Source organism: Microtus ochrogaster, linkage group LG3, assembly GCF_000317375.1.
Source record: "Microtus ochrogaster isolate Prairie Vole_2 linkage group LG3, MicOch1.0, whole genome shotgun sequence".
In the NCBI taxonomy this organism is placed as follows: domain Eukaryota; kingdom Metazoa; phylum Chordata; class Mammalia; order Rodentia; family Cricetidae; genus Microtus; species Microtus ochrogaster.
Genome location: NC_022029.1, coordinates 21,700,352 through 21,722,201, shown reverse-complemented (window position 1 = coordinate 21,722,201; position 21,850 = coordinate 21,700,352). Strand labels below are relative to the sequence as shown.

The 21,850-nt window shown below is 38.1% G+C and overlaps 1 protein-coding gene across 3 annotated transcripts in view; it reads left to right on the top strand.

Moving 5' to 3' along the window:
- Smarcad1 (SWI/SNF-related, matrix-associated actin-dependent regulator of chromatin, subfamily a, containing DEAD/H box 1) overlaps positions 1-21,850 on the top strand; it is a 68,184-nt gene that overhangs the window by 8,082 nt on the left and 38,252 nt on the right. For all 3 annotated transcript variants that reach the window (XM_013351290.2, XM_026785925.1, XM_026785926.1), the window contains exons 3-6: positions 10,063-10,237; positions 12,913-13,078; positions 14,234-14,300; positions 19,238-19,338. In XM_013351290.2, coding sequence (XP_013206744.1) covers positions 10,063-10,237; positions 12,913-13,078; positions 14,234-14,300; positions 19,238-19,338 — 509 coding nt within the window. The remainder of the gene's footprint in view (positions 1-10,062; positions 10,238-12,912; positions 13,079-14,233; positions 14,301-19,237; positions 19,339-21,850) is intronic.

The following is a 21,850-nucleotide window of genomic DNA, read 5'->3' as shown; positions in this document are numbered from 1 at the left end:
TTTGGAAGAACAGGCAATACTCTTAACTGCTGAGCCATCTCTCCAGCCCCGGAACTAGCTCTTGTAAACCAGGCTGGCCTCAAACTCACAGAGATCTGCCTACTTCTGCTTCTCCAGTGCTGGGATTAAAGGTGTGTGTCACCACCACCTCCCTGTGTGCATATCTGTTTTTTTGCATATCATTGCTTTTTAAGGAACTGCTATATTATACCATAGTTGTAAGGAGGTCCCTTGTTTGTTTGCTGGCCACCCAGCAACTCAGACCCTAAATAACTACATAGAAGCTGTATCAAATCACTGTTTGACCCATTAGCTCTAGCTTCATTTTGGCTAGCTCTTACGTATTAATTTAACCCAGTTCTAGTAACTGTGTATTGCCACGTGGCTGTGGCTGTGGCTTACCTGGTGAAGTTCTGGCGTCTGTCTCCCCCCTGGGGCTACATGGCTTCTCTTTGACTTTGCCTCCTTTCTGCTAGCATTCAGTTTAGTCTACCGCTCCCCACTCTCTACCTAGCTCAGCTCTACCCTTTCACAGGCCCAAAACAGCTTATTTATTACACAGCTACAGAGGGCACTCCCATATCACATAGTGGTTGTTCCACTTAACATTTCTACCTCCAGTACATGGATTTCAGTTTTTCTGCTTTCAGGGGCTTTAAAAGTTTTACTCATTTTGTGTGTGCTAGAAATTGAACCCAGAGTTTGTGTGGGTTTACTTCATACAATACTATTGAGCTGCAACATGAGTTATTTTCTATTCTGGTGCAGTTTGTTTTGGGGAAAGAAAAATGGTTTTAAGTTTTGTTTTTGAGAGCTTCGTAGCTCAGGCTGGCCGTATTATGATCTTCTTGCCTCAGTCTTCTCAGTACTGAAGTCACAGGCACGAATCAATAACATCTTGTGGATTTGGGTAGTTTTTGATAATAGCCAGCCTATGGAGTATGAATTGGTATATGTTGATTTTAATTTTAAATCTCATCCAGAAATAAAGGGTGATGACTTTCTCCTCAGCTCAGGATTTACCAGTTAGCAGCCACTTATTAACATAGCATCCTCACGTCTAAGGTCATGTTTGTTTGTGTCTGGGGTCAGTAGTTCTTGTTTTTCTAATGTATCAGTTCCCTAGTATTTATGTTAACACACACTTATATTCTAGAATTGAATGTATTTCTTTCCCTCTCCCACTTGAAAGTTGTTATAAAGTGATTTATATGTATTTTATTTTCTAATTAAAATTTCCAAGTGTCTGAAATTGTGTTTGCATTTTAGAAATACTTGCTACAATTAAATGTAGTTGATAGAACCGTACAAGTGAGGTTTGCTATAACATTTTTTATGAATATGTTATGTATTAATTGTGTCTATCCACTAATCTTATTGAGATTTTCTTTGTAGCCTTAAAATATAATTAATTTTTACCAAAACTATAGGAGCTTGAGGAGAAGAAAATATTTAATTTTATATTAACTAATATGTATTACCTCTTTTAACTCTGGAAAGCAAAAAGCTGAATATAATTTACAGAGGCTTAAAATTGTCACCAAACATTTTCTTTTCACAACATTGACGTGTGGTTTGTGGACAAAGGATGAAGGTTAGACTTAGGTCACTGCTGTGGAGTGAGGCGATCTAACACACAGACCTAGAATTCCTAACAGTGGAATTGTATGTACTGTACTAAATAAAACAAACTGAATGTACTCAAAACTATTTGTTCATCATTATTGTTGTTTTAACTCAGTGTGTACAACAGCACAGCAAGATGGCATAATGATTTCAAGTCACAGTTTCATCTTTTTGTGACCCTTTTTTCTATTTTAGATACTAGGGATAAAAAGTCCAAGGGCTGGAGTGGTCACTCAGTGGTTAAGAGCATGATGCTCTCGCAGAGAGCCTGGGTTCAGTTCTAAGCACCCAAATATGGACCAGTTCAAGAGATTGGACACCCTCTTCTGGCCTCTCAGAACCAGGCACACACATGCTATACATATGTACATGTAGGCAAACACCCATACACATTAAAAGAAAAATCTAAAACATAAGAAAGTCCAGAACCCTTTGTATCCACTAATCATTTTCTTTTCCATCTACAACACACACAAAAAACATTAACTGTTTCTTTTTTTTATAATTAAAATTTATTGTATGTGTATGGGTGTTTTGCCTATATGTATGCCTGTGCACCACATGTGTCTGGTGCTGTAGAGGCCAGAACCAGGCATCGGATACCCTGCAGTTGGGGTTCTAGTAGTGAGGTGCTTTGTTGGTGCTGGGAATTGAACTTTGGCCCTCTGTTAAGAGTAGCCAGTGCTTTTAATTGCTGAGCCATCTCTCTAGTTCTTGTTTGTTTTGTTTTTGGCATTTGGCTTATGATTTTATGCTACCCAGGTTAGCATAAACACATATAAATAAGATTGCCTTTGAATTACTGATCCTCCTGTATCCTCTTCCCTAGTTTTGATATTAAAAGCATGTGTCACCACACTGGTACAGGCCTAACTTCTGTTTGTTTCCCCCTCAAATATGTAATTTCATTCATTCATTCATTCTTTTTTTTTCCATGTATAGTACTTCCAGGTAATATTTTATTTAGATCATGTAGGTATTGTCTCTATATTTCTGGATACTGAAGTTAGGGTTTTCTATGTGGCATTAAGTGCATTGATCTAAAGCTCTTAAGATATGACTAATATAAATGTATAAGCAAAATACTGGCTAAAATAAAAAACTTACATATAAACATTTCTTTTTTTATCTTCAAATACCTTGAGGATTTTTTATTTTATTTTTAAATTTATTTATTTATTAAAGATTTCTGCCTCCTCCCTGCCACCTCCCATTTCCCTCCCCCTCCCCCAAACAAGTCCCCCTCCCTCCTCAGCCCAAAGAGCAATCAGGGTTCCCTGCCCTGTGGGAAGTCCAAGGACCACCCACCTCCATCCAGGTCTAGTAAGTTGAGCATCCAGACTGCCTAGGCTTTCATTCAGTCAGTCAGTCAGTCAGTCCTTTGTATGGTGGAGAAAGGAAGAATGGCACATGTGGTGCCACTGTGTACACGTGTCAGAAGACAATTTTGTGGACTTGTTTCTCATTGCCCTTTAGTGTGGGTTCTACCTCATGCCACCAGTCTGCAGCAGCAAATACTGCCCACCACCAGTCCTGTTTGTTTTAGAAGGACGAATATGTAGTTTAATTGATATACCTGGAAATTGTCTTGTAAATAAATTGTTATGTTAGAGCAATATATGTAATTATACATTGAGAATTGGCCAGCTTTCATAAAACTACCTCATGGCTTGTTTCCATTCTATGTTGAGAGAAGCTTTACTTATGGATTACTAGGGTAATTTAATTAGCTCTATGCATATTTAATCTTCAGTAGTAATTTTTTGTTTTTGCCTGAGCCTTCGTGTTGGGCCACTTAAAAAGACAAATCAAAGTCAGGCTTGGTGTTAGGCAAATCCCAGCCTTTGGGAGGCCGATTTAGTCAGTCTGTGCTATACACATAAGACCCTCTCTAGCCGGGTGGTAATGGCACATATCTTTAATCCCAGCACTCAGGAGGCAGAAGCAGGCGGATCTCTGAGAGTTCGAGGCCAGCTTGGTCTATGACAGCTAGTTCCAGGACAGGCCCCAAGCTACAGAGAAACCGTGTCTCGAAAAACAAAAACAAAACCCCCCCCAAAAAAAAAAACCCAAAAAAATGACCCTCTCTCAACCTCCCCACTCTTCAACAAAAGGAAAAGACCAAACCAATGTGACCACGAACCTTTCTAGGCAGGGTCTCCTGTTTTTCTGGCTGACTACAAACCCACTATACATAGCTGATGATGCCCTTGAACTTCCTGTCCGCTTGTTTCTACTTGATCCCCACCATGCTCTGTTTCACCTCAACTCTTTGAACTCTTACTTTGGTTGGTTATTCAGATACGAGAATGGGCATAAAAGAGTTTAAAATTTGCTTATAACTGTGCCTGTGGGAGACTTTCATAAGCAGATGTTATAGGCTCCTACTTTGGTAATGATAAAAAGTAGTCTTATTTAAAAAGCCATTTTATTTTATTTTTAGATGGGAAAAAGCAGGCTGTCTTCCCTTACTAATTTAGCATTCGGTTGAGTCTTTTATTACGTTTAATTGTAATTCGTGTATATGATGCTTTTTTAAAAATTGTTTTTATTGAGCTATATATTTTTCTCTGCTCCCTTTCCTTCTCCCCTCCCTTTCTGCTGTCTCCAAAGAGCTCCGTGCTCCCAATTTACTCAGGAGATCTTGTCTTTTTCTACTATTTGTATATGATTTTTGTGCCTTTTTTTCAGGGCAAGTTGAACAATAACTTACCTTCTGTCCAGACCTTTTGCATTCTCTACTGCTATGGGGCCTTGAACACATTCAGGCATTCAGCTGTGAGTCAGTGCAAGGCTTCGGACTTGTATGCCTTCCCAGGATTTTGTAAATGCACGGTTAACTTAATATATCTTTAAAGAAACAATAAAAATATGCATTTAATTAAGTCTTGCCATAGTACAGTGACTATCTCTGAGAAAAGCAGTGGGAAATTTGTTTTCAGTTAACTTTTATAGGGTACAATATTATTTGGCTTTTTGAGGCATGGTATCGCTTTTTCTTTTTTTTTTTTTTAATTTTGTATGACCTTAAAAACATAACTGGCATGACTATAAGTTTATTAAGGTTAGTATTAATCTGTATTTCTTTTTTTTTTTCCAAGATAGGGTTTCTCAGTAGCTATGGAGCCAGTCCTAGAAATCACTCTGCAGACCAGGCTTGGCCTTGAACTTACAGAGATCTGCCTGCCTGTGCCTCCAGAGTGCTGGACAAAGTTGTGTGCTACCACTGCCTGGCTAATTTGCATTTCTTCATTATACATTACATTTTTCATTGAGTTGCATAAGTATAATACCCCAACAAGAGTAGAAATACATATACAGAATAACAAGATTAAAATTGCATTTATAAATCAAAATCCATTCCACTACAAATTGTTTTTTGATTACAGTAGAATCAATAATTTACCCTTTTAATACATAATATCTGTATCTCCTCCCCTTTTCTTTTTAGAATGAGATCCCTGAATCTAATCTCTTTTTTTCAGCTTTTTTTTTTCTTGACCATTACTAATAGTAACTTGTAATCAAACCTGCTTAAATGGTAATAAATATCCATGACTCATTTTTTGGGAATGTGGTTCCTAGATTGCTTCCTGTTGATTTGGGGTGCTGGTAATCAACCATGAGAAAATCAGGATAATTATTAGGTCTTGGCTGTAGTATTCTGTGAGGCTGGATCATCTTAGTCAGCAATCTGGGAGATATTTTGGATGCTGGATCACCTGGGCCATCCATTTTCATTGGCTTCTGGTCCTCTTGCTCTGAAAGCACATAAACTTTTAAAGGGAACTTACATATGTTCATTAATTAGTACAAATATAGATTGTACGCAATTGTACACAAGTCAGTTAAAGATTATTTTTTTTTTTTTGTTTTATGTGTTTGAGCAGGTAAAATATCCATTATGTGTCTTATAGTTCTTTTAGAATTCTTTTTTTTTTTTCTGGTATTTTTTTTTTTTTTTTTTGAGACAAGATTTCTCTGTAGCTTTGGTGCCTGTCCTGGAACTAGCTCTTGTAGACCAGGCCTCGAATCTGGCCTCGAATTCACAGAGATCCACCTGCCTCTGTCTCCTGATTAAAGGAGATTAAAGGCATGTGTGCCACCTCCTCCTGTCTTTAGGATTATTTCTTTATGTTTGTAGACAGGATTTTTAGACGGTCTTTCTCTACCAAACTTGGTCATCTTTAATTTTGAATGAATCCACAATCTTTCACTTCCTGTGGAAATAAAAACAAAATCTCTTCCCCAAAGTAACATACCTTTTTACTTAAGATATTTTTAAAATATATAGGCTGGTTGAATCTAGGAGTTTTCACAATCCAGTGTCTCTTATCAACCAAAAAATTCAAAGACAACACAGTAACATGCAGGATCCAGACTCTCTGCATATTTCTCATTTTTACATGGCTTTTTTCTCTTATATTACTTTACTCACTTTTTAAGGACTTTAATTTTTTTAAAAAACTATATTTTTAGTCTATGACTGTATATGCTCTTTTCTCTCTCCCAAGGCTATGTATATTTATGAATATACTGTTATCAGTTTACAGGTTTTTTTCATCTGAATCTGTATTTACTATATATTTCTATCTTTTTCTGATCATATGAGCCTTTAGACTGCTAAGCAGCATAGCTAGGACCAAGGGCGTGGGGGGCGAGGGGGAGGGCTTTGGCAGCTGGCAATACCCTGCTAGGCTTCATGAGAGCCCAGCTTTATGGTCACGGTACCAGCAAGAGTCATGGCTACCTCTCCAACTCTGGTACTATTGGGTTCATGCTACCAAGTAGTATGCCTCCTGCTGCCCATAAACAATATATAAGTATTGGGCAGCAGGGCCTCTTAAACAAGCCACCCATTTTTGCTGCTAGTACCAAGCCAGGAACCCATCTTAAAGGAGCTGCTCCTTTTCTTGTTGCCAGCAGACAAGTCCACCTGAGAAAAAAAAACTGTTACCAAGAAGTCATGCGTGACTCCATTCTTGTGTGTCTAGAATCCCTTTTTAAGCGTCAGGTTTTACATGGCAATTCTGGTCCTACATTGGAATACCATATATATTTGGATGTTTATCTCCAGCCTGTCAGTTCCCAAATAGCCACTCAGAGGCTTAATATTAGAATTGCTCGGCCAATAGCTCAGGCTTGTTGCTAGCTAACTTTTACACTTAAGTTATCCCCTATTTCTTATCTGTGCTTGACCACATGGCTCATGACTAGTTTTCTACCCACCCTACTTCTCGGCGGCTGGCTGGCATCTCCTGTGACTGCCCTTCACTTCTGTATCCTCGGTTGATTGTCCCACCTAACCTTTGTCCTGCCAGTCAGCTTCTTTATTAACCGAGGAGAGGAATAGTCTCTCATTGAGGATTATTCCACAGCACAAACAAGCTCTCTATAGAGCTTTATAGAAACTCCTATAACATGTCAACCTTTGGTTGATGTACATTAATCAGCAAGTATATTCTAAATGACCAAACCATATGTTACAGAAAAATACATAGATTAAATGAGTGATTGAAATGCAGAATGGGCCAGTGGTTTTAATGCTACATAATGCAGTGTTTTTGTTAGATATTCAGATTCCATACAGCATCTAGCCTTTTAGGTCAGACTATCTGTTAAGCCAACACGATTGCTCAGAAGATGAAGAAAATTGCTGCCAAGACTGCCCTGGGCCAGGACCCACATGATAGGAGGATAAAAAGACTCCCAAATGTTTTCTTCCACTGACCTCCACATACATGCTTTAATAAAATTGAGAAAGAAAGTATGGATTTAATAACAAGAACTCACAGAAATCAAAGAAGGTTGGAAAAATATTTCTATTTCTGCCTGTACAACTGAAGCACGACTTTTTCCACAGAAAAATGAAGTATTTGGTTAACTTGTTTACATGGGGCTAAGATAGGGCTCCAAGGTAGTTTTCCTGTGTGAGGCACTGCGTTCAGTTCCTGACACTGCATGGGGAATAAAGGAATGATTATAATGGTGGTTACCGTGATTCTAGAGTTTTAGAATATTCTAATTTAGACTTCCAGAATAAGAGGTAGAGTTGCTCTCTTAGCATGTAGGAGGAGATGCGTTTTTATTCTTCACTTTAGTTTCATTTACAAAATAGTGATAAACTCTTGTGTCCTACAGGGTTATTGTTTATTATGGTTGAGGGCTTGATAAGAACTTAGGAAGTAGTTAATCCAATTACTAAATTTTTTAAAAACTGATTTTTCTATTTGATGATTTCATACATGTATATATTCTGATTACTCTCTTCTGCCTTCTCACCTGCCTCTCAGCCTTATCAACCCCATCCCTACCAAATTTTTCCCAGATTCATGACTGTTGGTTGTGCTCTGTGACCCGTTTAGTTTAGCTAGGATCATCTGTATGACCCTTTTGATTAGAACTCTCCACTGGAGGCGAGTGGGGTCATACGGTGCGGTATGTGGAGGCTCTGGGATCGCACATCTCTTCCCGAGTCTATCAGTAGTGAGGGGTAGCGATTCTTAGTTAAAAATAATTTTTAATTATGTGTATGTATGTTTCACTGGGAGTATGTACACATGAGTGCAGATGCCTACAAAGGTGAGTGCTACTGGTCCCATGGAACTGGAGTTAAAGAAGGTTTCAAGCCACATGGTCTGGATGCCGGGAATCAAACTGGTCCTCTGCAAGAATAGTATATGCTGGGGGCTGGAGAGATGGCTCAGCGGTTAAGAGCATTGCCTGCTCTTCCAAAGGTCCTGAGTTCAATTCCCAGCAACCACATGGTGGCTCACAACCATCTGTAAGGAGGTCTGGTGCCTCTTCTGGCCTTCAGGCATACACACAGACAGAACATTGTATAATAATAAATAAATAAAAAAAAAGAATAGTATATGCTCTTAATGGCTGAGCCATTTTTCCAATACTAAGGTGTTTTTTTTTTTTGAATATTTAGATCTGCTTCACTAAAACCCCCAAAGCCAGTATCACCATGGTGTTCAATAACAGGCGAAATGATCAATATGAAATATAAAACTCTTTTGCTAGCTGGGTGGTGGTGCACACCTTTAATCCCTGCCTTCGGGAGGCAGAGGCAGGCAGATCTCTGTGAGTTTGAGCCCAGCCTGGTCTACAAGAGCTAGTTCCAGGAAGGCTCCAAAGCTACAGAGAAACAAACAAACAAAAAACATTAGAACTGTTTTGGGAATTCTTTGGAGTTCTTGATAACCTTTGAGGCACAGTCATTTTATATTGGCCCTAGTTGACTAGTTTTTTTTTTTTTTATTTTCTTGATAGTGACAAAAGAGCCTTACTACTCTGAGAGTATATTATGTAGTCAATGATTGCTAGAGGAGGGGCAACAATTTCTTCTATGGAGTAGTGTCTAGTAAGGTACCTGTGCTAACTGTAAACAAACCCTTCAGGCATATACCAATAAATAATCCTATTGAAAATCAGAATCTTCAAAAACACGTGGTACTAGAAATGTGCCTGCTGGGGAGGAGGAAAGGGATCCGCGGGAGTGGAACGGTAAGGGAAGGATGGATATAGTTGAAAACATGTTATTATGTATGCTTAACAATGATTAAAAAGACCACTTAAAAAGTTGTAGGAGAGCTGGGCCTTGTAGGAAAGGCTTATTTCTTATCCCAGCCAGCACTTAGGTAACTAAAGCATGTAGATCTAGGGAGATTGTAAGTTTTGAGTTTGAGAACACCTTTTGTCAATGAAAAATAGTGACAGCAGCGGTGGGTGCAGAGGCACAGCTCCAGGCTGTCACTGCTAGCAGCCTGAGGAGTTCCTGTAATGTTTTGGTGTCTTGATTCAAGTAAAACTGCATTCTTGTATTCCTGCCGAGAATAATTTCAGGATGAACCTGGGAGAAGCAGATTGAGGTTTGTTAAGTGTGAGGGTTAAGGAAAAGTGAGTTGCTTGGGTAGAAACTGAGTCATCCCCAAAAGATGATGGTGGATTAGTAACAATGTAGGATTTTGGAAGCTTTGGTAATTAATTTCATTGTTCTGTGGATTTTTTTAGGCATCCTTCCCTCTCTTTATTCCTCTTTTGATAATTGAGATTATCAGATGTCTATACCAGTCAGATAAGATAAAACTAAGCCACTAAATTTTCACAAGGGAGTTAAACCTTTTACTGTAAATCTCTGGTGAATTATTTAGAAAACTTCAGGTGTACAGTTGGGAAGAGAGGGAAATTTAAGCAAATATTAGTTGTTTTATGATTCTTGTTTCTCAGCTAGGAAGAGGCTCAGTCAGACTTGGGAGTAAGGGCTCTTTTCATGTCTTCATAGTTTTCCTGTTCCATTTCATGAGGGGAAAGCTTTTTGGTTTTAAAGCAGAAACAATGTACAAGATTGGTGATTTTCATATTAGCACATGAATGTAATTAATAAAAATTTACTTTGGGCTTGCTCAGAATATCTTTTTTCTTTTGCAGAAGATTCTAGTGTTCCAGAACCTCCAGACAACGAAAGTAAAGCAAGTTTATCTTGTTTCCAAAGTCAAAGAGGAATACAGTATATTGATTTATCTTCTGATAGTGAAGATGTTGCTCCAAATTGTTCCAGTACAGTTCAAGAGAAAAAATTCAACAAAGACACAGTGATTATAGTGTAAGACACTTAACAGTTGTCAACTATGTTTGCACCTGTTAGAGTTTTCAGAAATGATAAAAGTAGTTTGAAATATTTGAGTGATTATTTTTGACTTTATTCATCTGCATCTATTGTTTTTCCTAACTCTGCCTTCTGTTTTCTAGAATATGATTTTTGTTAAAAGATTTAGTAAGAAAATTTTGATATTATTAGCTATCTATAGATAAGGAAATGATTTTAACTAGTATTTTGCTCATCTATAATTTCTTCATGATTAGTTATTTAAACCAGAAGTTAATCATTCAGTATTATTGGCTGTATTCTATGAGCTGAGTGCATCTTTTCTTTCTCTCTCTCTCTCTCTCTCTCTCTCTCTCTCTCTCTCTCTCTCTCTCCTTTTACTGTTTTTCTTTTTAGGAACAGAACAATGAACAAGGCAGCTCCATATTCTTACCCTCAAGGAGTCTGTAGTTTAGCTAGTAAGATAAACAATAAAGCATACAATGTCAAATAAATATAGGCAAAAAGGAAGGGTGAAAATAGGAGTTCTGAACCTTAATAAAGGCTTTGTCGTTTCCCCTCCCCAGCTCTTTGAGACAAGGTTTCACCCTGTAACAGTCCAAAATGATTTATTTTTCTTCTTTTTGTTTATTTATTTTAAAAATTAATTTATTTAACTTTATTTTATGTACATTGGTGTGAAGGATCCCCTCGAACTGGAGTTACTACAGTTATCAGCTGCCGTGTGGGTGCTTGGAAGTGAACCAGGATCCTCTGGAAGAGCAGTCAGTTCTCTTAACCATCTCTCTCCAGCCCCTCCCTATTTTTATTTTTTCTGTAAATTATTGTGTGTGTTTAAGGGTCTCAGTTCCCCTGAAACTGGAGTTAGAAACAGTTGTAAGTTTTCATGTGCCTGTTGGGAAATAAACTTGGGTCCTCTGGAAGAGCAGCCAGTGCTCTTAATCACTAGCCATCTCTTTAGCCCCCTTTAGTGTGGCTTTCTAAAGAAAAGGCAGAAAGACTTCATTGAGAAGGTGGTGCTGAGCAAGGACCCCAGGGAATAACATGTTTTATGGCCCTGGGGTGGTAATTGCCTAGCTTTGTAAGGAAAGCTGGGGCCAGGGTAGGAGGTGAAGATTTCAATGTAAAGGCTAGGGTAGAGGTGGCTTTTCATTATGTTAGGGTCATAGTCCTTTGGCTTTTATTGCTTTTGTTTGGATTTTGTTTTGAGAAATAGGGGCTTGGAGAGATGGCTCAGTGGTTAAGAGAACTGACTGCTCTTCCAGAGGATCCTGGTTCACTTCCAAGTACCCACACGGCAGCTAACAACTGTCGTAACTCCAGTTCGAGGGGATCCTTCACACCAATGTACATAAAATAAAGTTAAATAAATTAATTTTTAAAATAAATAAATAGAAAGAAGGGTCTCATACTGTGTCTAAGTTGGTTTGTATAGTAGAGGCTACTTTCTAACTTGTAGAGATCTTCCTGCTTCAGCCTCCTCCCGAGTTCTAGAATGATAGCCATTTACCACCAATCCTGACTTGGTTTTCATTCTGGATGCAATGAGAAGTCCACAGAGAATATTGAGCAGAGGTAAAGTGATCCTAGATGTATAAAAGATTTTGGTAATTCTGTAACCATAGATGCTATTGTTACTCTTCATATAAAAATCCTGGAGATTCAAATGCACAGTAATTGTGCAAGTGAAAAGTGGTTAAATTCTAGATATTCTTTGAAAGTAGAACAGAAAGAATTTCTTCATTGATTTCTTGTAAGTTGGGAGAAAAAGGAGTCACCCCATCACTTTTGACTTAGCAAGTGATAGGATGAAATTACCTTTTACTAAGAAAAAGACTTTGTTTTGACTGGGAAATAACTTTAGAATGAAAATCATCAATTCAATGTTACATGTGTAGTGTAAAAACTCTTGACATCTGTAGAGATGTCAGTGAGGTAGTTAACTTGTGATATTCAAGATTTGAAAAGTCTAGGTTGAATATCCAAATTCTAGAGTCTAAAGTACCACTCTGTCTTCCTACTTACATCTCTATCTCTCTTTATTTGGTGTTGGGGATCAAACTGAGGACCTTGCCCATGTTAGGCAAGTGTTCAGTCAAATTTTACACTATATATTTAACATGTCAAGCATAGCAGAGTGGAATAAGATTAAAACTGTTTGTTATAGAGTAAACCTTCTTTGTGTAGTAAATCCTTTGTTTGCTGCGGTTTTGTTCCTGACAGTCAGTTGTACCCCTCTGATTTTATCACTGTAATCCTGATAACCTAACTACTTAGAGAAATATTTTGTACCTTTGTGTCAGTGTAGGTTTCATGCTGCCTCAGGAGCAGATGATCAGTATCATTCCGGATCCTGAGCATTAGCAAAATTTAGGAAGGGGAAGGTAGGAAGTCGGTAAATATGTATAGATATATCAGTGAGCGACAGGGAGTTTTCTTTGTTTTTTTCCTTTGTGGTCAGATTAATCTGAGAGCTCTTTCAGTGTGTTCTTGTATTAATAATATAGATTTTATACTTGACAACATTAATATGGCAAAAGTTCTTTTCCTTTGACAAATATTGATTACATTCCTATAAATGTTCTACTGTGTCATGTGTTTGCATATAGACAGCATGACAGAAAGCATTAGTGGGATGCATTAAGCCTTTTTTCATGTGATAATATTTGTAGTTCAGAGCCATCTGAAGATGAAGAGTCTCATGACCTTCCTTCTGTGACACAAAGAAATGACGTTGCAGAACTGGAAGACCTTTCAGAATTGGAAGATCTTAAAGATGCTAAGCTTCAGACACTGAAGGAACTTTTCCCACAAAGAAATGACAATGATCTCCTAAAGGTTGTACTTTTTAAAAAAATTTCTTAAAGACTTTTTAAAAAAAATTTATGTATATGCATGTTTGCTTGCATGTGTGCACATTCACTGCTTGCATGCCTGGTACTGACGGAGACTAGAAGAAGGTGCCAGATCCCCTTACACTGGATCATGAACCATTGTAAGCTGTCACATGAGTGCTGGGAATTGAACCTGAGTACTCTGCAAAAGCAGCTACTTACTGCTCTCAACCACCTCTCTCAACTGCGCGCGCGCACACACACACACACACACACACACACACACACACACACACCCACCCACCCACCCACCCACCCAGTGCATACCTGTGCGGTCAGAGCCCTGGTTGTCTGAGCCAGTTTTCCCCTTTTACCGTGGTATCTGGGGAGTCATTTTCAGTCATACAGTGTGTGTGGCAAACGCTGTGCCTGTGTCCCCTGCTGTATATAGTTCCTTGCATCTGTAATGGTAAAAAGAAATCTCTCCTGAGTTGGGTACTGTAGTTATAATACACAACCATTTATTTTGACACCTGCTGAGGCCTGCTGGGAACAGGACCTCTAAAAGGCAAGTTTATCTGGAGGATAGTGCTGCAAGCCCTATATTGCTGGCTATAAGTGAGGCCCTCACAACCAGAGAGAACAAAGAGCTCTTCTTAAAAATTGAGGCGCTTATGCTGGAGGTGAAACTGAATTCTACTTAGGCAAGAGTTGTGCTTACGTGTGTAAAGCAAAAATCAACTTGGCAGCTCCTGGGGATAAACCAAACAAAAGCAGAATATTTTGGGGAAATGTAACTCAGGCCCATGGAAAGAGTAGCATGGTTCATGCTCTATTCCTAAATAACCTTCCTGCAAAAACTGTTGGATACAGCATCTGTGTAATGTTGTGCCCCTCATGGGTCACATGATAATGAAAAGTAAATAAATAAGAGTGGATTGTGCTCTTTTAGTTTTATTTATTTATTTATTTTAAAGATATCTTATGTTGGAATTTTCAGTAACAAGTGTAAGCTCTCAAAATTTTACCATAGAGCATAGACACTGATCACGTGCCCCCTTCTAGATGATGTTTCCTATGTTTGTTTATGATAGTGAGATCTTTGTGAAATAATTCTTCAGGGGTTCATTTTTAAACGTCTGCTTTTTCTTCTTGTTAGTTGATTGAATCAACAAGCACTATGGATGGAGCCATTGCTGCTGCCTTGCTGATGTTTGGTGATGCAGGTATGCTTTCTTTAGACTTAAGTTATCATAGATACCATCTATTAATGTTTGCTTAACATTTACTACCAACTTTGTGAGGTGTCAGAAGCTTCAGTTTCAGGTAGAAGAAACCAGCTTAGAAAGGTTAGGTAAAGTAATGGATATCATCCAGTTGTTTGGTGATTTTGCTTGGTTTCTGCAGATTAAATTCTATTGAAACTTTTGGAAGTCATATTTACTCAAATCTCCTTTCTGATTGTGTGGTGGTTTTGTTTATAGGTTTACAAACCTGAGTTAATAAAATAAATACATACTTGATGTCTTGTGGAAAATCCTATCTGCTAATCAGCATTCTTTCATTGTGTAAATATTTTTGCTGTTTCAGACTTCTGAGAGAAAACCAAATGAATTTGAAGGAGCTTACAATAGAAATGATCTTCAGTTGTTTAACAGTTATGAGTTTCCTTTTTAATTTATACATATCAGTATATATAAAGCACCTGTAAACCTACTAAAAAGCATACAGATTGATAAAGTTTAGACTATTAACTACTTTTTAAAAAATGATTTGTTCTTATTTTGTGTGCATTGGTGTTTAGTCTGCATGTATGTCTGTGTAAGAGTGTCGAATCCTTTGGTGCTGGAGTTACAGACAATTGTGAGCTGCCATGTGGGTGCTGGGAATTGAATCTGGGTTCTTGGAAGAGCAGCCAGTGCTCGTAACCACTGAGCTATCTCTCTTGCCACCTATTAACCACTTTAAAATGTTAGGTTTGTGAGTGATTGTGTTTTGAGATAGGGCTTTACTTTGTAGCCTCCACGTTGGCTTTGAATTTTCAGTCTTCTGCCTCAGTTTCCAGAGTGCTAAAATTACAGGTGTTTCTTCCCCACTTCACCCAACACACGTTAGATTACAAAATATAAACTATTAGCTTACATTTATATATAGCATGATTTGCTTTATCACAAATAGCTACTTAATTCATCTAGGTTTTTTAATTTTAAAAAGGACTTCATGGTTTTTTATAGGATTGGTTCATTTATTTTTTTCCATTATATTTATTACTTACTATACCAGTAAAATATATCCTATATAAATCTTAGGTTATTCCTCAAGGATTAATTTTAGATTATGTTGCTTAATCAAAAAGTATGCACTATTTTAATTGTTGTATGAACTTCTGTGTTACTTTTACTAAAAGTTGTACAAGTTTATGATTTTTCAACAATGCATGCCCATTTTCCCGAATGGATTTTTCTATTAAGTTTATCTATTTATATATGTGTGTTTGTGTGTGTATACACTTAAGTTTATATATAATATTTAAATATATTTATATATAAATTTTATATAAGTGTATATATAAATTATATCTATCTATCTATCTATCTATTTTTTTTTATCCGAGATAGGATTTCTCTGTGTTACAGTTCTGGCTGTTCTGGAACTCAATTAATAGACCAGGCTGGCCTTGAACTGAATCTGTTCAAGAGACTGATCAAGATCATTCTCCTTCTGCCTCCCAAGGGCTGCAACAACTGTAGGTGTTTGCCACAATGCCTGGCTTTTTTGTTTGTTTGTTTTTTGAGAGAGTGTAGCACTGGCTGGCCTGGAACTCACTTTTGTAGACCAGGCTGGCCTTGAACTCACCTTTGTCTCCTGAGTGTTGGGATTAAAGGTGTGCACCACCACTGCCTGACAAATAAAAACTAATTTTTTTTTAATCTTAAAGTACATACCAAGAAAAAAACAACCAATGTAGTTTTTTCCCATCCCACAGACCTGTCATCACAGATTCAATAGGTTTTCTTTCTTTCTTTCTTTCTTTCTTTCTTTCTTTCTTTCTTTCTTTCTTTCTTTCTTCCTTCCTTTCTTTCTTTCTTTCTTTCTTCTTTTTTGACACAGGGTTTCTCTATCCTCTCAGTGGAATGACTGGAGAGGATTCTAAGTATGATACCATTTCCTCCCCATTAAATACTTGTATGCCTGGTTGGACAAGGGCACAGTATTATGTGGGTACAATGTGCATAGAATATTGAGGATATTTTTGTAGCCTTATTTTAGGTGACCTGGAATAATCCTGCCAACTCCTGGTCTTGGACTCCTTGGCAATGAAGAGTGTAAATAATAGTGTGGAACTCCTTTTGTCTTAAGTAACATCTCAATTGATGTATTAATTTAACAGGTGGTGTTGTTATCTACTATTCAACTAATAGGTAGCACCTGCTATTTTAGGTACTGAGGATTTATAAAGAAACCAGATACCTACCCCTGCCTGGTGAAGTTTCTAATTACACTGAATCCTAACCATCTGGCTTGTTCCTTTTATCTTTGCCTGGTTTTTATTGTCACTTAATCATTAAGTGGCAAATTACAAATAAACAGGAAATTGGGACTTTCTTGTTCTTTTTTTTTTTTTTTTTTTTTTTTTTTGGATTTTCGAGACAGGGTTTCTCTGTGGCTTTGGAGCCTGTCCTGGAACTAGCTCTGTAGACCAGGCTGGTCTCGAACTCACAGAGATCCACCTGCCTCTGCCTCCCAAGTGCTGGGATTAAAGGCGTGCGCCACCACCGCCCGGCTCTTGTTCTTTAAATAACTTTCGTTTCTAAATCTTGGGCTGAACAAAGCAGTATATCAGACATTTTTACTTTTCATAGAATGCGCTTTGAGATGCTGTGTAGATTGACAGATTTGTGTAAGCTGAAGATGAGCTTCAATATACCACCTGTCATTAAGACAACATTATTTTGGATATTTTGGGATATTTTTCTTTCTTTTTTTTGTTTTTTTTTTCGAGACAGGGTTTCTCTGTGGTTTTGGAGCCTGTCCTGGAACTAGCTCTTGTAGACCATGCTGGTCTCTAACTCACAGAGATCCGCCTGCCTCTGCCTCCCTAGTGCTGGGATTAAAGGTGTGCGCCACCACCGTCTGGCCTGGGATATTTTTCTAACAAAAGACTTTTCACATGCCTGTGTGTAATCTTAGATAGGTATACCAGTCATGACTTTGATTACTTGGCTTTGGCACAAATTACAGTCTATAGATAGTATCACCCTTGGCCAATAAACAGAGGTGGTTTTTAAACTTAAAAAGTTTTAGTTATTCATACTGAGGTGTTTTTTTTTTTTTTGTATGGGTGTTTTGCCTGCATGTGTGTCTGTGTACCACTTGTGTACCTGGTGCTCATGGGCCAGAAGAGGGCACTGGGTCCCCTGGAACTGGAACTAAAAGTGCTTATGAGTCAGATTTGGGTGCTGGGAGTTGAAGCAAGGCCCTCTGGGAGAGGGGCATTGCGCCTAACCACTGAACAATCTATCTAGCCTCTACAACTGAGTTTAAAAGACTATGCATAATCTCTACTTTTTTTTTTTTTTATAAAGTTTTTTAAGACAGGGTTTCTCTAGCTTTGAAGCCTGTCCTGGAACTCCCTCTGTAGACCAGGTTGGCCTCAAATTCACAGAGATCTATCTGCCTTTCTCTGTTTCCTGCATGCTGGGATTAAAGTCGTGCACCCCGACCACCTGACTATATCTTTACTTTTTACTTTATGACATTTTAAAAAATAAGATTTTGTTGATGTTATCAGTGTTATCAGAGAGAAGACTCCAATTCTGTCTCTTTTTAGACAAAAATTAAGCATTTTATGTTACATAGCAGAAACTATATTCAAATTTTTTGTAGTGGGATTTAATTTGTATTTTAGTAAACAAAACTTGCCTGGGGATGAGAAAAGTAAAACAGCCACATTAGACAGCCTTACAGACCAGGCAGCAATAGTGCACACCTTTAATCACAGTGGTGCATGCCCTTAATCCCAGCCCTAGAGAGGAATATAAAATGGGAGGTAATAGTTCACAGACACAGTCTCATTCTGAAGTTTCCTAGAGGCAGGAATACCATTTTCGGACTGAGGTTGAGGTAAGACCCAGTGGCAGGCTCCTTTGCTTTTCTGGTCTTTAGGTTGAACCTCACTATCTGTCTGAGTTTTTATTAATCATGCTTCAGCTTTCTTTTAATGAGTAAAATATTTACTATTGATACTTACATCTACTATATGTATGATGATGAGGTGGTTTTACTCTTTTCTTTTAAGAGTAGATGCTAAAAGTCAGTTGTATGTGCGGAAGGGGTGTATTATGAAATGAAACAGAACACTTTGAGTATTAGTACTAGCATGATTGTTAGTTTATAGTAAACCAGGATTCATTTTTCTCTTGGAACCATCATATTGGGAAATTTTAAACTTGAAACTCTAAAGCTGCCAAGTATATACTCACCTTGAATGAGTTAAAAACATGGGCCTTCATCCTAGGAGGTCCGGGGAGATGACTCAGCGGTTAAGAGGCTGCTCTTCCAGAGGTACTGAGTTCAATTCCCAACAACCATATGGTGGCTCACAACCATCTGCAATGATATTTGGTGCTTTCTGGTATAGGCAGACATACAGGCAGAACACTGTTTACATAAGAGAGAGAGAGACAGAGACAGATTATCCTCCCTCCAGTGCATCCTCATTCCTTCTGATTTGTGAAATAGAAATGTAACCCTTTTGTAGATTTGTTCTGAAAGTAAATGAAAAATAGTTTATACAAGGCCTTGCGTAAAGCCTACTGTGGAGTAGGTGCTTATTTACTGTTATCAGTGATGCTGTTCTGATAGCTTACGATTGATGAGTAAAATTTTTTACTTCTCAGCAGTTTGTCATTTGTGAGAACCCGTAGTCTCAATATTATCTTGTTGTAGAATTACTTGGCAATGTAATATTTTATGAATGAAGTGTAACAGTGACTTCCCTTTGAAAAGTTGCAGTCTTTTTTTCTTTAATTTACTTATGTAGCTGTAGAAGAATCATAGCCCCTTTGTCAAGTAACAATATTGGTATAATTAATACTTTTGATTTAAATTGATTCTTGTTATTTTTTGTGAAAATTCTGAGTGTGTTTTTCTCTTTTAAAAGGTGGTGGACCCAGAAAAAGAAAATTATCATCTTCTTCTGAGGCATATGAGGAGGATGAATTGAATGATGATCAGTCTCTAAAGAAGCCACGAGTGGAACGTGTAAGTACATTTGAATTGCTATATCAGAGTTAGAGTATGTTGAGTGTAGGACTAGTTTGATGGCTCAGAAGTTAAGAGCACTGACTGCTTTTTTAGAGGTCTTAGACTCAATTTTTAGCGTGTTGTTCACAATCTTCTATAACTCCAGTCTCAAGGATCCAACGCTGTCTTCTGGCCACTGTAGGTACTGCAGCTGCAGGCATATGGTGCATACATGCAGGTGAAAAACCCACCATTCACATCAAATAAAAATAAATAAAATCTTTGGGCGGTGGGTGGCTCATGCTTTTAATTACAGCACTTGGGAGGTAGAGGCAGATGGATCTCTGAGTTCAAGGCCAGCCTGGTCTACAGAGCGAGTTCCAGGACAGGCTCCAAAGCTACAGAGAAACCCTGTCTTGAAAAACCAAAATAAATAAATAAATATAGAATCTCAAAAGGAAGAAAAAAGACTGTGCTGAATGTGTAGATATTATACCTGAAAGTTCACCAAGTAAATCAGTCTTCTGTTTTTGCAGCTCATAAGTGATTCTGCCTCATAGTAGTTGTTTATGTTGTGCTGCTAGATGATTCTAGTAATTAAGCCAGAGTTCTATAAACCATGTGTAAAGTTTTTTGTTTCTTTTATGTGGTCATAAACTACTTCCCATAGTGCTGTAAATACTGGTTGAAGAATTGTTATGTGTTAAAGCCTGGGCCTGGACAACCCTAAGAAGCTAAATTCAGCCCTATCTTCAGTAGACCAACTGACTAAATAAAGACAGTAGAAACCTACAAACATGGCTTATAGAGCATTTGCATAATCATTAGACCCATCCAGTGGTAAACTCCTGCTGTAAGTAGCCCCACTAAAGCATGTTGCAGCTGGGTTGTAGAGTCCGTACAGTGCTTGCCTACCAGCACAAAACACTTGAGTTTGATCCCAGTACTACGTAAAGCTAGGTGTAGAGACTTAGGCCTGTAATGTCAGTATTCTAAAAGTAGAGGCAGGATGACCAGAAGTTCAAGGTCATCCTTAGCTACATGATTGGTTCAGTACTAGCTTGGACTGTGTAAGACTCTGTCTAAAAATAAAAGGCATTTGAAGAGAAAAAGGTTTCAATAAAGTCAAGGCATAACAAATAGCATTGAGACCATAGCTCAGTGGTAGAATGTTTATCACCCTATCCATGGCCATGAGTTTAAGCCCCAGTACCACCAAAATGTATGGCTAGAGCACACACTTACCAGCAGCAGAAAGCAGACATTGGTCTTGTAAGTCAAGAAGTATGGAGCCACTCTATAGTTTAAAAAAATATATACTATATAGAAAGTGTCTCTAATCCCAGTATTTGGGAGGCTAAGACAAATTTCAGTTAAAACCTCAAATTTGGAATAGCAACTGTAGTTGGAATCATCTGATTTCTTTATATTGCTCTGAACAAATTCTCCAAAACCCATCCAGTTTTGCCATGAGCCAAGGAAGTGTATTACTTTGGGCTGGAATGATAATTTGTTTTCTGCAATTCCCTCAGGAAAGTGATTGTGATTACTGCTTGAGTGAGAACGGCAATTCTTGGCACTTTAATGTGGTATTTCCTACATAATGGTCCATACTTCATGATTGACAGCCTAATGTGTACTTTCTGCCATTGGTAAGCATGTGTTCTAGCTATGTATTCTGGTGCTGGAACCATAGGATTAATCATAACTTCTAGACCCACTCAGACAGATTTGGGTTCAGCTTCATATGGCTCTGTAGACAAGTGCCACTGACCCCTGGGGGTACTTTTCAGCTGACACTGACTACAGCTGATAAAAGAATGGGATCCTAAAGGTTGATAGCAAATGATAGGCACGTCAGCCACTGAATGCTGAGTTCTTCATTTGTGATGTCGTATGTTTCATTCCAAAAAACCATTTGTGGAGGTGCTTTCATTGCTATTGTTGGGTCTTAGAGATGTGATCCAAAGCCTTGTACATGTTAAGCTTATATTCACCCCAGCTCCATATTTTATTGAAGAGAAATTCACACAGCATAAAATTACCATTTTGGAATGGGCAGTTTAATACATTTAGGACAGCCCCAGCCCCAGTGTTGGGTATTGTGACCATGTATATCTAGTTCCGAATGTTTCATGATTCCATTATGGCAGGCTATACACAAAAGGAGGGTCTCCTCGTTTCTTCATTTCCCCGGCCCATGGCAATCAGGAGTCTACCTTTTTTCTCTCTGGATTTGCATATTCTGGGATTTCTTTTATAAATGTAATAATACAGCCATTATATCCTCTGTGAAGGTTTATCCAAGATGTAGCACATTTTTTGTTTGTTTATCTTTTGAAAGTTACACTGTAGTTAGTCTAGGCTCACTTTGAATTCATGGTAGTCCTTGTCGCTCAGCCCTCTTAGTGCTGGAATTAAATATTCTATTTAGTGGCGCTCTCTCTCTCTCTCTCTCTCTCTCTCTCTCTCTCTCTCTCTCTCTCACACACACACACACACACACACACACACACACACACACACACAC